The sequence below is a fragment of the Carica papaya genome, chromosome 9 (assembly GCF_054855325.1).
Source record: "Carica papaya isolate Zhongbai chromosome 9, ASM5485532v1, whole genome shotgun sequence".
In the NCBI taxonomy this organism is placed as follows: Eukaryota; Viridiplantae; Streptophyta; class Magnoliopsida; order Brassicales; family Caricaceae; genus Carica; species Carica papaya.
The window spans coordinates 33,701,761-33,718,352 of record NC_142317.1 but is presented as its reverse complement, the minus strand read 5'-3'; the positions used below and the strand labels follow the sequence as shown (position 1 = coordinate 33,718,352).

The 16,592-nt window shown below is 36.2% G+C and overlaps 2 protein-coding genes across 4 annotated transcripts; one reads left to right on the top strand and one right to left on the bottom strand.

The window, feature by feature from the left end:
- Nucleotides 1-378: 378 nt before the first annotated feature.
- Nucleotides 379-8,902, top strand: LOC110819670 (Metallo-hydrolase/oxidoreductase superfamily protein). Of its 3 annotated transcripts, none has more exons than XM_022048946.2 (10): nt 379-796; nt 1,388-1,523; nt 3,562-3,689; nt 4,361-4,508; nt 4,595-4,700; nt 5,034-5,092; nt 5,510-5,545; nt 5,634-5,743; nt 6,275-6,338; nt 8,400-8,902. In XM_022048946.2, the coding sequence occupies exons 1-9, from the start codon at nt 600-602 to the stop codon at nt 6,330-6,332; spliced, it is 978 nt and encodes a 325-aa protein (XP_021904638.2). In that variant the 5' UTR covers nt 379-599; the 3' UTR covers nt 6,333-6,338; nt 8,400-8,902. The 3 variants fall into 3 exon arrangements, with proteins under 3 accessions (XP_021904638.2, XP_021904639.2, XP_021904637.2); XM_022048947.2 differs by lacking the exon at nt 8,400-8,902 and adding an exon at nt 6,418-6,724; XM_022048945.2 differs by lacking the exon at nt 8,400-8,902 and adding an exon at nt 6,433-6,724 and having other exon boundaries at nt 380-796.
- LOC110819669 (Remorin family protein) lies at nt 7,186-10,978 on the bottom strand. The gene is made up of 6 exons (XM_022048944.2): nt 10,819-10,978; nt 10,022-10,193; nt 9,056-9,736; nt 8,159-8,606; nt 7,961-8,042; nt 7,186-7,592 (listed from the first exon to the last, which is right to left on the bottom strand). The coding sequence occupies exons 1-6, from the start codon at nt 10,846-10,848 to the stop codon at nt 7,392-7,394; spliced, it is 1,614 nt and encodes a 537-aa protein (XP_021904636.2). The 5' UTR covers nt 10,849-10,978; the 3' UTR covers nt 7,186-7,391.
- Nucleotides 10,979-16,592: the final 5,614 nt, after the last annotated feature.

The window sequence follows — 16,592 nt, the reverse complement described above, 5'->3', positions numbered from 1 at the left end:
TTTTTTTTTAATTTTACAAAAGATGTTATTTAACATAATTTATTAAAATAAAATCATTTTAAACTTTCATTAAAACTGAAACGACCTAATTGAAAAGACATTGTTTCAACTCCTTTAGAATTGGGCTTGAACGGCGTTGTTTAAATGTCTTATTTGATAATTTTGGTCACGTCTTTTCTCGAGACCGAAATTTTCTCATTTTTTACCAAGTGTTTTTCTCAATTTTTCTCGATAGAAGAATTGAGTTTTCGTTCAATACTTTACTCGCAATTATTTTTTATTATTTATCATTATAATAATAATAATTTTTTACAAAAAAAAAATTAAAATATTACGTTAGAAAATCTTTTCATAAAATGAAGTTGTTGACTTGAATTTCTCCATTGTTTCTTCATCAATCAGAAACCAACCGCCAAAACCGTTATCATTCCCGGGTTACGTCTCCTTTATTTCCTGTTTACTTCACTTTCCACAAAAATTCTTCCTTTCTTCCTGCTGATCTCTCTCTCAATCTCTTCCTCGATCTGACAGAAGTATACACCCCACGATTGACGTTGTTGAGACCATCTTACGCAGAGAAGCAGATAGGAACAGGAGAAATGGAGATCCAAAATGGTATCCAGAATGGTGATTTCAATAATTTACCGGATCGCCATGAATCGTCTTTGATATTTCTCGGTACCGGTTGCTCCAGCGCGGTTCCTAATGCAATGTGTTTGATCAAGCCCTCTTCTCCTCCTTGCGCTGTCTGCTCCCAGTCCCTATCTATCCCACCTGAACGTAACCCTAACTACAGGTATCTTGTTCTTTTTAGAAAAAAAAAAATTTGTTTGCGATGTAAATTAGCGGCTGATTGTCGGTGTTTGGGATTGATTGAGGCTAGATCTGCAAGTCTTAGCGGGTTAGTGGATGTGTATCTGGTGTGTTTTGGGTTCGATTTGGTGTATTAAGTCTCCTGCTTGGTTCGCATTGTGCAGTTTGGGGAAGTAAAGATGTGATTTTTAAATTATTGGGAAGCTTTTTTACTGTCATTTGGTTTTTCATTGTGTAGATTTAGTAATGGTCGATTGACTCTTTGTGACAGTATCACTGTATGATTATAATATCAACTTGCAAATGTTAAAGATTGCAAAGAAAGTATAGAAGCGGAAGAAAACAAAGGAATGTTGAAATCTCAATTTTAGACTTTGGGGCCCTAGAATTTTAGATTTTGAGCAGTAGATGAATATTTGTTTGGTTTAGCTTTTATTTTTTTATTCTTTTCACTACATTATTCTTGAAATTTAGCAGAATTATGATTGCTTACTTTGTAATTTGAAGTTTAATGAAGTTACTTTCTGTTCCATATCCCTCTTTAGCTATGAGGTTCTGTTTTTGGCTTTAACAGGTGCAATACTTCTCTGCTTATTGATTACTGCCCGAGTGATGGAAAGCATAACTATATACAAATTGATGTAGGGAAGACATTCAGAGAGCAAGTGCTTCGCTGGTTTACCTTTCATAAGATTCCCCAAGTTGATTCCGTAAGTTGCATTTCAACTTGTCCTCCCTTTATACCTCTATTTTGAATTATTCATTTCGATTATTATTTTCTGTTCAATCTTTTGAACTAGAAAAATACAGATTTATGACTAAGGTTCACTTTCTTATCTCCTTTGTTTTCTCTGAATCCTATAAGCAATGATTAGCCTCCTTCTGCTGGTCTAGCCTCTAACAAGTATTAGAGCCTCAAGTTTCGCACAAAGAAAAGGAAGTTTTGATGCATGAGGAGCTAAGCTAGTTCTAGTTCTTTTAGAGAAAAGAGAAATGTGTTAGGTCAGGGACGCAGGATAGCAAAGAGGGCAGGGACACATCAGACATCTCAAATGACATTCTGAAACTTCTTTTACAATAGAAATTAAAGATAAGACAACAAACAGATGGTAATAACATACAATAGAAACTTGGCAACTAGAGACAATCTACATAAACTTGGACCTTTTTCTTCCTCCTTTGGTAGACCATAGCAAAGGTTGTGATGTTGGGTCCCTTAAAAGGAATGAAGTGGTAGGGTTCCTCATTTGTAGTTTGTTGACAGCATTAGCCTTTTCTTATCTCAAACTAAGAATGTTGTTACCAATGAAGTTTCTCTCTTGCAAATTCTTGAAGCAATCATACTTTTAAGGACCAATTTGTCTGAAGGTGGTTTGGCTGGTATTAATACGGAGAAGAGTATCATTGACTAAAATAATTTGGGATTACCAAACCTTAGTTGCAGATATATGCTCCCTTACATAAGAGCAAGGATTTTTTTTTTGTTACTTAATTACTTTCATAAGCTTCAAACTGTATGTGATTCATGAAATAGATCCAAAGGGTAGTAGTCCAGAAGCATGGTGGTTTGTTCACAAGATTATATGGCAATCTCAAGCTCTACAACTAGTCTTTACCAATATCATGATTGGTGTTATTGCTTAACAAGAAAGTAATCTTCTAGCAAGTGATCTATGCGAGTTAGTTTAGTGAACTCATTCATAATAAGCACCCTGCACACTTGCTCATGTATCAGCGCACAAGTGATTAATGAGAACAATCATATTGTAAGGATAAAAGTAGTATACCAATATAAGTTAGATTAGGAATGTTTTGTGTTTGTAATCTTTTGAGAACATTTAAAGACTTAAGAGCTTAGTAAAGCAGAGTCTCCATTATTATGATCACTATGACAATCTTATTTTCCTTCAAATATGTTAAGAATTTTATCACAAAGAATGAACATTTTAAATAAAACCATTCAAGTAGAGAAGTTCATGATAAAACACAGATATCTTTTATGAACAAATAATAATGTGAACAATTGAATGAGATTATTACATAATTAGATTCTATCAGAGCCCCGTGTGACTAGCTTAAGGGTATATTACTACAATTAAATTCCTGCATCTTTGCTTCTAACCTAACAGGATGCTCAAATACTTGTTTGGAAAAGAAGCTAAGCACTTAATGGAATGGCCAAGTATATTGTTGGTAAAGAGGCTACCTGACAACCTAAAATTTGAATATAGTAGCTCATTTGGATGCCCTCGCTGATGGAACTATAGTCAATTTACCGGAGTTAATCCTCAAGCAAGATAGTAGTTGAAAGCAAATGGGGCATTCAATATATAAAAAAGAGGATCCACTAGGCTTATGGAAAAGAAGCACCGAGTCATCTGCGAAAGGAGGTCAGAGAGGCTGCTTATAATCACCTTCACCAATTGAGCGACCTTGAAAAATATCTCTTTGTAGTGTTTAAAGCTTCCATGACTAAGATGAAGAGGAACAGTGGAGAGTATTTTATAATTTCAGATCCTTGGAGGATTTGGAGAAGTTGATAGGACCTCCACCAATGAAAATCGCAAAAAATCCATTTGATGTGTACCAATTAATCCATGTAATGCTCATTCTCAATAAACAATTAATTCTGTTTCTCTCTAAATTTCCACACATCATAGTGCTACGTTGATGACTTCCTGACTTTGTTTATTAGCAGGATCCTGAATGTTCTAAGATTACTAGGACTGATTTTTGAATGAACTGCAGATTATTTTGACTCATGAACATGCTGATGCAGTTCTTGGTCTGGATGATATTCGTGCTGTGCAACCATTTAGCCCTACAAATGACATTGATCCAAGTCCTGTTTACCTATCTCAATTTGCAATGGATAGGTAATATTCTCCATCTTCATTTATTTCCTTCCAGGTGGATCAAGTGTTTTCCTTCTTTTCCTTTTTCAGCAAGAACAACACCCCCAAAAAAAAAACAAAAAAAAAAAAAAAGAAAAACCCAAGTTTAATTATGTTTGCTTTTTTCTGTAATTATGTTTTTTTTGTTGTAAGACAAGTCTCCTTGTGTTACACTGAAGTGTATTTATTGACAACTACTGATGGCTTGTTCCAACTTGGCTTTATAAAGATCAACTACTATTAATCACAATAATCTTTTTTTTATTTTTGTGATTATGATCATACCTGAAACCATAAGCATGTATGCGAGAGTTGGCCATCCAAAAATGGTGGAGGCACTTGGTTGTTCTTTAAATATTATGATAATCATATATGTGTGAAATAATTAAGTTTGGCAACCACTTGTCAAAACCTTAGCTAATAGCAAAAGATATAACTTTGTTTATCTATACTCTAATGGTTAGAAAGATGCCATCCGCCCTGTACTTCATAACTGTAAATTTAATCGCTAAATGTGAAAAGCAGTTGTCTATTTGGCCTTTCATAATTTGAGTTTCAATTATTTTTTCCTTTCATTTTTCTCTTGGATGAAAACTTTACCTATAGGCTTGTAACATTACTTTATCTCTGGCTCTTTTGTATCTTTGTCATAGTATTGCAGTGAAATTCCCGTACTTGGTCCAGAAGAAACTTAAAGAAGGCCAAGAAGTGAGACGAGTAGCACAGATTGACTGGAGAATAATTGAAGAGCACTGTGAAAAAGCCTTTGTTGCATCAGGCCTACAATTCACACCTTTGCCAGTTACGTGCACACCCATTTGAAATCACAAAGCATATTCTCTGTTATTTTGGATGTTTTAAGCTTATTGGTTATGTTTTGATTATAGGTGATGCATGGAGAAGACTATGTTTCTTTGGGTTTTCTGTTTGGTCAGAAATCTAGAGTCGCGTACATATCTGATGTCTCACGATTTCCTTCAAGCACAGAGCATGGTTAGCAATGAGTTAGTTTTGCTTATTGGAATATAGTTCTTGCACTATTTACATATGCATAGTAATTGAATTATGTGTCCAGTTAATTTTCTTGTTTCACTCATGAATTACATTCTATGCTCTTGGCCGTTGTGGATTTCAGTTTTCAAGTTAATGCACCTATTCTCTCCTGCATTTCTCTTTTGTTTTTCTGACGGCAGATGTCATATAATTTAAGCAGTCCTCGCTCATGATTTATTTTTTTCCATAATAAGGCATTACCTGTTTCACAGTAAATCTTTAAACATTCATATCAGTTCTATTGTACTCTTTGACGAGAAATTTTACCTGCAGTGATATCAAAAACTGGAGCTGGGCAGTTAGATCTTCTTATTTTGGACACACTTTACAAGGTTTGTTGATATAATATTTTTCTGGTACTTTCTGACTGCTTTTGGAAGATATCTTTCAGCTTGTTTATTTATCAAACGATTTTCTGGATTACATTGTCTATGAGCATATATGCATATTCAAAACCCAGAGTAATTGGGCTACATAGATTCTCTTCTTTTATTTAGGATAGCAAATAAGAGACAGCTATAACATATTGCTGGCTGGCAAAAGAAAATCCTAAATGACAAATACTCTAGTGTTTGACGCATATATGTTGTAGTTTCATTTGGGAGACTAGTATCTTAAGCCTCATAATCTATGCATGTTTCTATGGTATGTGATCTGTGGCACAGAGTGTTCTTGATTGCTTTTGTTCTTGTAATTTTTGGGAGATATAATGTTTTGGTTATCAATCATTCCTTTTTCTCTCTTTGCAGAAGGGATGTCATAACACTCATCTATGCTTCCCTCAGGTTTCTCCTACATCCACTGGTAGCTTTTTTTATTGTTAATTTGTTGGTAGTCAAAAGTTGATCACCTTGACTGATTGCATTTATGCAGACCCTTGAAGCCGTGAAGAAATTATGTCCAAAACGGGCCTTGTTAACAGGAATGACACATGAGTTTGATCACCACAAAGACAATGAGTTTCTTATGGAATGGTCTAAGAGGTAGGTAACTATAACTTTGAGTTTGGTTAAAATTCATTTTCATGGAACAAGAATGAGAATGAAATACAAATAGAATATAAATTAAAAATAGAAATAATATTATAATTCCAAACTAATTTTATGCCCAATGTAAATTGGGTATTTTTATGATTTCTTTCTTAATATGTGAGAGTACAAGATCTACAATTGTAGAACTAAAAATATGAGTGAAGTTGATGTAATTATGCATCAAATATGTAAATTATAACTAAATTTTTCACTTCAAATAACTAAAATATAAGATTGGAGGGGTGTGATCATACTAATACTATTAAAACTCTCATAGTTAAGTATGTTTGGGTGAGAATAGTACTAAGATGGATGACTTCTTGAGAAGTTCTCGTGTTGCACTTATTTTTTAAGTTATGTCAGGAAAGATATCTAAGACTTGGAGGATAGTAACAACGATTTGAACCAAATGTATAAAAATTATCTAACTAACATGGAATGAGAGACTAGTTTAACAAATTTTTTTCAATTGTTTGCATATAGGGAAGGAATCCCAATTCAACTTGCACATGATGGGTTGAGAGTCCCCATAGAGCTATGATATGAGGTGCGTTCAACAATCTCTTCTTTCATCCTGTAGAACTCCATCTCTGTGTGTGTATATATGTGTGTGCCTTCATCTTCAGTTGTGTATAATACAGGACGTTTATTCATGGGGAGGAGATGTATGATTGTATAGTCTCAATTCTCTATGGGTTGGAGGAAAGACACTTAATATTTGGACAAGTCAAAAACATTCTACTACTTCTCTGCAGCTCTTGTTGAAGAGTCTATCCATGAAACTACTGAAACATTATAAAACAAGCGTTAAGAAATGTGAACTTGTTGCATGAGATAAAGGAGATTCCACTTAATTCTTCAAACTTGTACCCTTCTGCACTTTTTCTAACTTCACATTATTACAATAAAATATCATGTCTCTTTTCTTAATAATGCACATGTTACTGTAATGTTTAGATTATAACATAATTGTGAGCATTAATGTATTAACTACAAGCTAAATAGTTTCTGTAGAAGATAATAAAAATAATATTTCAAAATTTTGTAACATCATCACAATTTTTACAGTTATTCCTTTTATTTTTAATTAGTTTGTAGGATTTTGTAAATGAAATATGTATAAACTTGGAAAATTAAAATTAAAAAAGTTTTAATTGAGGATGACAGAAATTTGTGACAGGACATTCCGGGGGTGTTCTGATAGGGTTATATGACTAATTAAATCAAGATTCATGAGCAAATACTGAAATATCTTGTTCAAAACTCCTTTGGATTATGATATGTTCCTTTGGATTATGATATGTTCCTTCAAATTTTCGTATCAGAAAGCAATAATCTAAATCAAAAGGTTTTTCTGTTTAATGGAGAATATGAACAAAGTTTTTGACACATCATTTGCACAATTTTCTTCATTGTTTTTATAGCTGGTTTTCAACTGAAGTCACTTGAATAAATACATGGTGGCTCTCAACATACAAAAAACAGCCTCTCCTTGGATTATCAGTGATGGGAAAAACCATAATACAAACTTTACTGCTTTGGCTCAACAAGTATTTGATCATGGTTTCTTTCTTCTATTCACTGTTTTATGTTTTTGTCATTACCAGCCACAGCAGATGTACTTCGTTGCGGGTATCTGTCCTGTTTCCCGGATATATTCTGCTTGAGCTGCAGTCCTCTCTGCATCTCGATTTTTTCTAGCTTCCGCTGCAGCCCTTCTTTCTTCCGATCTTTGCCTTGCCATTGCAATTTTCTTCACCATATTTGCTTGAGCTTGAGCTCTCAACTGTTCAACTTTTGCCTGAAAATGATTATGAATTCAATTATAGACATTGAATGATACATATGAATCACCTAATTATCAATACTAATACCCTCCAAGCAATCCAATTAAATTTCTCAAACTGGAGTAATAGCACTAGTTTTAGATAAACTTAATCAACAAACTTACTAAAATTGACAGTTGGATATTCAATGTTTCCAACTTATTGAAGAATTCTTTTAAAAAATTTTCTCTTTTTTTAACCTTTTCTCGAGCCTGTTTATCAGCCTGTTAGTGATACTAGTTTCCAGTTAATTCACCAGAATAGCCAAAACCAAGATGGACAATGCAAATAATAAAGGAGTTTGTACCACATATGTATGCATGAGAACAAGAATTTTTAATACCTCTATTCTTCTTATCTCTGCTTCTAGTTTCGCTTTCTGCTGACTTTCCCATGCTTGGATTTTGATTTCTTCACGCTTATACCTGGAAATTTGAATTAAAGTTTCATCCTATTTATGCAATGTAACATGATTCAAAGCATAAGAAATAAATCACTAAATGCATATGAGTACTGCCATGAAATAGAACATAGAACAAACCTTGCATTGTGCTTGGATTTTTCAGCTTCCTCCCACGCAGCTGCACGTTTGTCAAATTCAATCTGCTCTAACTCTGTTGCTTCAGTGGCTTCATCGGGAGTGTTATTTTTTTCCGGTTCATCTTTACTTGCCCAAGCAGCAATATTCATTTTCCCTAGCTGGACACCAAGAGCTACAATTTCTCTCCTCGTCTTGAGCTTCAGCTCTTGCTCTGACAACTCTTTTTTGCTATTTTCTGCAGGTTGCTGTGATTCATCATCAGTGGCTTGATGAATAGGTGTGGATGCCGGTGCGCCTCCTCGGGGAGTAGATGGAATTGAAGAGGTTGGACTCCGGATTGGGGTTGTTGCCCCTACGGGGGTAGCAGTCCTTGAAGGTTCTTGACTTGTAACAGGAGTCATTTCTGTTCCCATGTCTCTCATGCACACAGATCTAATGGCAGGAACAACTGCAAAAACCAATCAATTCGTATTATTGAAATCTAAAATTTAGGGAGAATGTCAACAACATATCTATAGACTCCATATGAAACAGATGTGAAAATAAGAAAGAGAGTTCATGATAATCTTTTGAAGAGATAAAATTTAAGGAATTCCAATCTTCAATAGAGAATCAGATCATTGAGCCCCTCAAACCCACAAGTCACAAGAAAGTTTGTAAATCATATAGAGATATCAGTCTGTAACCATGCATATATTTACTTAATCCTCCATTGTAATATCTTGGAAAGTCCATTATCGGCCACTGTTTATTCTGGACACCAGAACTTAAGTCACAGGAGAAAAGCAATAATTTTATCTGCATTTCATTGAGAAATCACCAACTAAAATAAGCTTTCACTTGGCTAACAGTAATCAATCTTGCAAATTGAGCAAAGCATGAAGCAAATATATTTACCTGCTGCGTCTTCTGCCGCGTTTAACTCCCTTTGATTAACTTCCCCCAAATCCTTGCTTTGCGTACTCTGATCAATTAATGCATTCCCTCCATATGCTTCACCATGAAAGGGGTTTGTCGAGGTAGAAACAAAGGAGAACCTCTCAAATGTTGTTTGTGCCGGCTGACAAAAATCTACCCGCTTAGTGTCTGCTGCCCTGCTAATAGTTGACTTCTGATCATAATTTGCGGATTCTGGTGCAACCCTCCCCATATTTGTCAGTGGCAACCGATTTGTTTGGTTGTATAAAGCATTCTTTTTGGAGTAACTATGTTGCGTATTCTGCTTATTCATTATCCATTTCTCAGCATCATTCCACTTGTATGGCATAGGCCTTGAGAATTGTCTTGTAATTGAATTGTGTACCGACCTCTCCACTTTATGGAACTCAAAACTCGAAGAACTAGCATTGCTATCATAATCAAGGTTTTCATCCTCTAGTGTTCTGGTCGGATGAACTGCACTCAAATTGCCATGATCATTATTCTTCGGAAAATGCAGCATTTTAACACGACCCGTATTGCCATTTTCCCTCAACAGCATCTCCTTTGGCTGACATGAAGGCTTGTCGCCTTGGCTGAAATCCACTGGTGCATCACCAGGTGCTATGACCATTGCAAGATCCAAGCTGGGAGCCACAACTGAAAGGCATATTTCGACACCGATCAGAACAAACACTTGTTCATCCATTCATTACAAAACCAAATTCAGAATCAAACTATTCTAAGCTGAATTAACATCATCTACAGGATTAAAAGAATACAGATATAACAAATTATTGGTTCATCATTGAAAACATTACTAAAACAAGTTACCCCAACAACTTTGCCAGAAAATTCAAGGTGAGGGACAGATAGGAGTTTCACTATGAGTTGAATAATATTAAAGTTATTGATTGGAAAGAAAGATAAAAGAGAGTAGAATACCTGTCTCATCAAAATCATTCTTGGAGTCTAACAAGCTGTTCCTGGCAAACTCAGATTCCTCCAGCCTTGAAGGAGATGTTCTTGAGGAGTTGCTGCTGGGGCCATCCTTCTTCCTATGATTATGAGGCCCCAAAAGCTTCATCCTCAGTTTACTTGGTGATATAATACCAGTCTGTATGATCAAATAAAACAAGGAAAAATTTGATTGTGTAAAAATTCAAGTATAAAATACCTCAAAGTATTTCTAACAGTATCACTTGAATAAAGTAACCTTCAAATCATTTTACATCAATTACAAAGCCCAAAGAAAGTCTCTACCTAAAATATACAAAGATAATTCCTTTTCTTTTTTTTTTCTTCCTCTTGAAACAAGAAGTAATAATTAACATTACCCTCAAATGGGAATCCTTTAAAGTAATAACACTACTAATAATAATGATTGAAAAAAAAAAAAGTCTTCATAATCAACAAGCTCTTTTATGCTAAGCCTAAAGTAAAAATACCAAACTGGCATTCTCAATTTTAGAATGGAAAAACCCATAATTCTGCATAATCCAAACAAAACTCTAGAACCAGTTCCATTGCTTTACGAGAGAGAGAGAGAGAGGGAGAAACAAAAATATCATGGAAACTACTAACAAAAATCAAACCAAAACTTCACCCACAAAAGAAAATGAGAGAGAAACATCATTAAGTAAACAAAATTTTCAGGAAAAGAAAAACCAAAAAGTAAAAAACAGAGGACACCAAGTACAAAACCAAGAAATGGGTAGTTGATTTTCGCTTCATTACAGTACCTGAACCTTCTCTATCCTCTCGTACTCCATTAGATCTCTCTCTCTCTCTCTAGAATCCAGTAGCAGAGGAAGAATAAGAAGAAGAAGAAGAAGAGAGAAGAGAAGAGAAGAAGCGATAGGGAGAGGACGGAGAAACTTCCCTCTCTCAAGTATTTGAGTCCTCCATATCCGACAAGAAGGGAGTGACTACTGCTCCTGTGGGCCCCTCTTTCCCTTACCATCTCCGTTTTCCCTCTGACACGTCATCACATGGGACCCACCTGATGTGGCTGTCTGACTAGTCTCCGCCCTCGTGTACACGTGAGTTGGCGGTCGGCACCACCCGAGGAATTGCCGATTTTTTTGGGATTTTTTATTTATTTTTTTGAATTTATTTATTTTGTCAGAAAAAGACAAAAGCGGAAATGATTAGGACCAAGCTTTTCAACACTATGGAATTTATTATATATTAATATTTAAATAATATAAATTGATTTTTTTAATAAAAAATAAATAAAGAAATTATCAAATCAATCAATAAAAAATAAAATAAATAAAGGAGTTGATTTTGGAGTTTAATTATCAAATCTTGTGGTTTAATGGTTTGTGAGGTTGGACTTTGACTAAGTGGTCCCCACAAATCCAAAACTTTGACTCATTCAAAATTTTATTATTACATCATTTTTTTTTCATTATTACTCTAATTTCTTAAATATATTTTTAATAATGAGTTATATTTTTTATTAATTATTTTTTTAAAAAAATTTAATCTTAAAATAAAAGATTAATTTTTGATACCTCGAACTTGATAAATTTTCATTTCGACTCCAAATACGAAACTTCTTATTCATTGTTATTGTTACGTGTAGAAATTATTAATAATTAAAAAGTATTAATCGTTTTTATTAATTACATAATTTAATTATTATTTTTCTGTGGGCTAAAAGTTTAAATTTGTGTTTCGTAATTTTTTTTTGAGATTGTGTAATTCAGTTCTTTTAGATTATCTGTTTTCAATTCAAAAATGAGTTTTTTGAATGTTTTTACTATGTGAATGAAATTTATTACTACCATTTAACACTATTAGTTTATATTTAACAAATAAATTTTAAAATTCTTAATAAATTAAATAATTTTTTTAAAAATAGAAAAGTTAATTTATGGATAGGAAAAGACAAATATTTCTGGTGAGTTTTTGTAACATCCATACCTAAAAATTTAGTACGGGATAATTTAATATTAATAATAAAAGTAAATTAAAATAATTTTAATTTTAATTTTTTACAAAAATTGAGTTTTGGATGCATTTGAAAATATTTTCAAAAATCATGGACAAAATAAAAATAAATGATGACTTATTTGAAGAGAAATCTAGAAAACTATGGTAAAAATAAAATTTTCAAAAGTTTGGCCACGTGGACTGCCACGTCAGCAGTGCAACCAGTCTTCGTGCACCGCATGGTAGACACGTGGACACATGTCCACGTGGGAAGTCATGTGGGCAATCCGCATGCTAGCGGATCCAACGGCCCAGATCGCATACGCGCGTTAGGACGACCCATATATGTTTTCTCTTTAGGTACAATCAAATAGCTGGATTTGATCGTGATGGACGGTCTAGATTTGCACCCGGATCTGCTTAAACGGGTCTCGAATCGGATGGCTCTCCATACTCGAACGTCGATACAAATGAATATTTAGGATTAGGGGAAGAGAGGTATTTAAACCTCTATTTGGTCGGCTCCCAAAATCCTAGATGACACCTCTAACCGAAGAAGAAAAAAAAGGGCAGCCGAAGGAAAGCTCAGCCGCCGGAGAGCCATCGTCGCCGCCGCACTGGAGCCATCACCGACACCGAAAAGGAAAATTTTTTCTCTTCCGCTCGGAATTGAATTCTGAATCTCCTCACACGTATATCAGAGTCAAAAGACCAATGGGTGAGCCAAAAAATACAAACGGAGCTCGATCAAGCCGCTACAATCGTAACCCAAAAACCTCTCCAATGACCCCTTTTCCATTTTTTGTTTCCTTCGATTTTTTGACCATCGTGTTCCTTGTTTCTTTTTAGTGTAAGTTGGCTGAAAAGAAACTCCGATCACAAGAGAGGAATGACGGAGCTGCTGCATCGGAGAATCCCCCCTCCTTCGCTGGTAGGGTCTCGATTTTTCCCTTTTTCGGCCAACAGAGGCTCCTTAATCTTATTTTTTGTTGGTTTTCATGCAAAATCGACAAAAAAATGGCCAAAACTGGCTGAAAACGGCCAAGTTGAGAAGAAACACAGCCATGGGCGGCGGAGCCAATGCCGGAGCACAATGGCGCTGCTGTGCCGGAACCCTAAACCAGACAAAAAAGTTTAAAAATACTTATTTTGGTCTTTTTGGGTTATTTTGGAATATGTGACGCATGTTTTGATTTTCGCAGAAAAAATCTAAAAAACCTAAGAACTGCCAAAAGGCGCAGTGAAAAGAACAATCTTTTGAACACCGATCCGAAATAAGAATCTCTCACCTTTTTTCTCTGTTATGGTAAATTAAAGTTTAATAACTAATAATGGTGTGTTTTGTAAAAATTAAAAAATCTTAAAATTAATTATAGGTCACCAATGGAGTCGGTAACTGCTTAGTACGAAATTTGCCTATTTTATCTACACTATTCAATTATTACTAGAATGTTATTGTTTGTTTACCACATGTATTTTAATTCATAGGTTTATTTGTCTTCTTGTTTATTAATTTACTTAACTGTCTATCCCTATCAATTGATTGGTTTTAAATAACTGTTTGATTATGCTTTCTCTAGATATTCAATATTGAACTATATAGTTTATTAAATTATCGTTCTATTTCTCCGGTAATCATGAAATGAGATTATAGTTTGTAATTAGTGACTATGAATGATATAGACATGCATGTAAGAAAGACACATCGGATACCCTAGAAAATGGTGTACAAACTCAGTATAAAGGAAAAACCCTACCGTGGACATTACCTTAGTCGAACAAGACTGAAAAGTCTCATACCGGAAGGGGTATCGAGGAGGTGGTATGTTTGGCACCCATTATCAGATGGGGTATAGGGACAGCCAGTTAATTGATAAATTAGGTATTGGGTTCATGTGTAGAGGGTATCCTTATGGACTTCCAGAGGTATTGGTAAGTAGGTAAAAATGTAAGATTATTGTTATTGTTCATTTATATAATTAAATGCTATTTGAGTCATTGTCTTCATAGGTCGATTTTAGAAACTCATAAGAGTAAGTATAAAATAACGATTTTTAAGTTAAACGAATTTATTTAAAAAGAGATAATGGTTCCATTAATTGTTTGACTATTTTTACCAACCTTTGATTTTTTGTATCAGTGTTGAATGTAATATTCTTACTTGGTTAATGTAACTCATCCCTTTTATTTAACCATTTCAGATCATGAAGACCAAGATCCAAATCTTGAACTGCAAGAAGGTTACAAATAAGAGCTGCCTCCTGCATCCTCTTAGAGTTGCCCAACTGAAGTCAACTCTATAAGTTCTTTAGTTGTGTTTTATTTTATTTATTTATTTCGTAACTAAAACTTCCGAAAAATAGGCATTCCTATAACCCTATTGGGCACCTCGATTTATTGTGTAAAGAATATAACTCTAAACTCTCAATTGTTTCCGCTTATATTTACTTAATTCAATACTTCTATTTCCTTAAGTTTTGGGTCTTTATATGTAGCACCCGGAAAGGAGGAGAAAAAAAAAAAAAGGGGGGCCACGTCAGCAGCCACGTCAGCAGGCCCGGTCAGCAGTCCCGGCCAACCGGGGCCTGCCACGTGGCAAGACCGCGTCACTCCGAAAGGAGCCACGTTGGCTATCCGCGTGGGTGCGATCCGACAGCCAAGATCAATCGCGCGATCGGACGGCCCAGATTCAATCAAAAACGAACGGCCCAGATTAAAACGAAATGAACGGCTGTGATCAAAAGGCAAGGGGTTATAAATAGAACCCCCACACCAGACCACAACCCTAGCCGCCCGCCGCTCGCCTGAGAAGACGAACCAGAGGCCGACCGCCGCCACCCGCCACCGCACCGGGGAAATTTCCGACCGCCGATCGAGGTAAATTTCATACCCCCGACTCGTTTTTCCCCGCTGATTCCTCCTATGGCCAAATCGAGGCCGAAATCCCGGCCAAATGGCCGGAATACGCGGCCGAAACCCAGCGGCGCCGCCGCGCCCCCTCTCGGTTTTTGCCTCCGACGAGGTCCTTCCCGGCCTCCGTTCGATGCAATTTTTATATCACCGTGATCACCATTCTTTTCTCTACAGGTTGACCGAAGCCGAATCACCAAAACACGAACCTCGCCGGAGAGCCGGCGTACCCGAGAGCGCCACCGCCGGTAAGCTCCGTTTTTCCGTGATTTTTTGGCCCCCCGAGGGCCCTAGGGTTGTTTTCTGACAAGGACCAATGCGAGTGTGGCCGAATTTGGCCGAAAACGACCGAAAACAGTTAACCCGAGGTGACTTGCCGCCGCCAGCGGCGGCGCCGTTGCCGGAGCACGGCGGAGCCGCCGTGCCGGAGTTGTGATTTGGGCCGAAAGAGGCCCTGGGCCTAATTTGGGTTTTTTTTGGAACACGTGCAGGTACTGTTAGTGTGTTTCAGTTCCCCGGGAAAAATTCAGGGAAAATTAGGGACGGCCTGCAGGTGCACTGTGAATCGTATTCGGATCCCGAAAACAAGTAAGGACCCCTCACTCTATTTTCTATCACGGTATTAAAGTTCAAAATGATAAAACGGTATTTCTTGAATTAACGAATGTGTGAAATTGCTTAAGGTGGCTAATGGAGCCCGAGTCTAGTGTGATTGGTGATTTACTGTTATTTGGTCTGTTTACAGCTTTAAATGCAAAATGAGGTTTGATGTGTTCATTTTACAGATTTGTGTGCATATACTACGTTTTTATTAATCATGGGTTGAATGACTGAAAAACTGATGCTGTATGTTGTCTGTTTGGCATGAATTACGATTTGCTTGTTTAAATGTGAATTGATGATGCTGACTGAGGAAAAGGAAAATGAAAGATTGTGTAGACTGATAATTGTATTATGGGAGTCAGCCTGACTAGATATCCTGGGAGATGGTGGACGGACCGGGTCCGTAGGGAACCCTACCGGGATTGTGGTCTCACATGCCGGACGGGATATGGAGATCTTATGGTTTTGGCGCCCATACCGGACGGGGTATGGGGACGGCCCGTTTCACCCTCATACCGGACGGGGTATGGGGACGGCCCGTTTCACCCTCATACCGGACGGGGTATTGAGGTTCATGGTTTTGGCGCCCATACCGAACGGGGTATGGGGACGGCCCTGGAAACTGATTATGAATGTTAAAGGTTAACGGGTAGCGGAACCCCTATGGACCCCCACGGATACTAGTAGGCTGGTAAATGAGAAAAAGATATGTTGTACAATGATTGAATTACAAGAGGCGTGATAAGTGTTATGTTTTACAGCTTATATTATTCCATGATTATGATAATGTTATTGTTTTCTTATATTGTTTTCATAAATTCCATCGAGGTAAGTGGAGGGTAAAGGTTTTCATGTTAATAAACGAGTTTGTTGTAAATTATGCTCCATTGGTCTTTTGTGTTTTTCTACCCCCCTTTACCTCCGTGACGGTGAGATATCGTGATGTTCTTACTGGGCTAGTGTAGCTCACTCCTTATTTAACTGTAACGACCCCGGAAAATATTAAAATGAAATGAGTATTTAAATATATCAAATGCGGAAGCGAGATCAAAATTTCATTTAA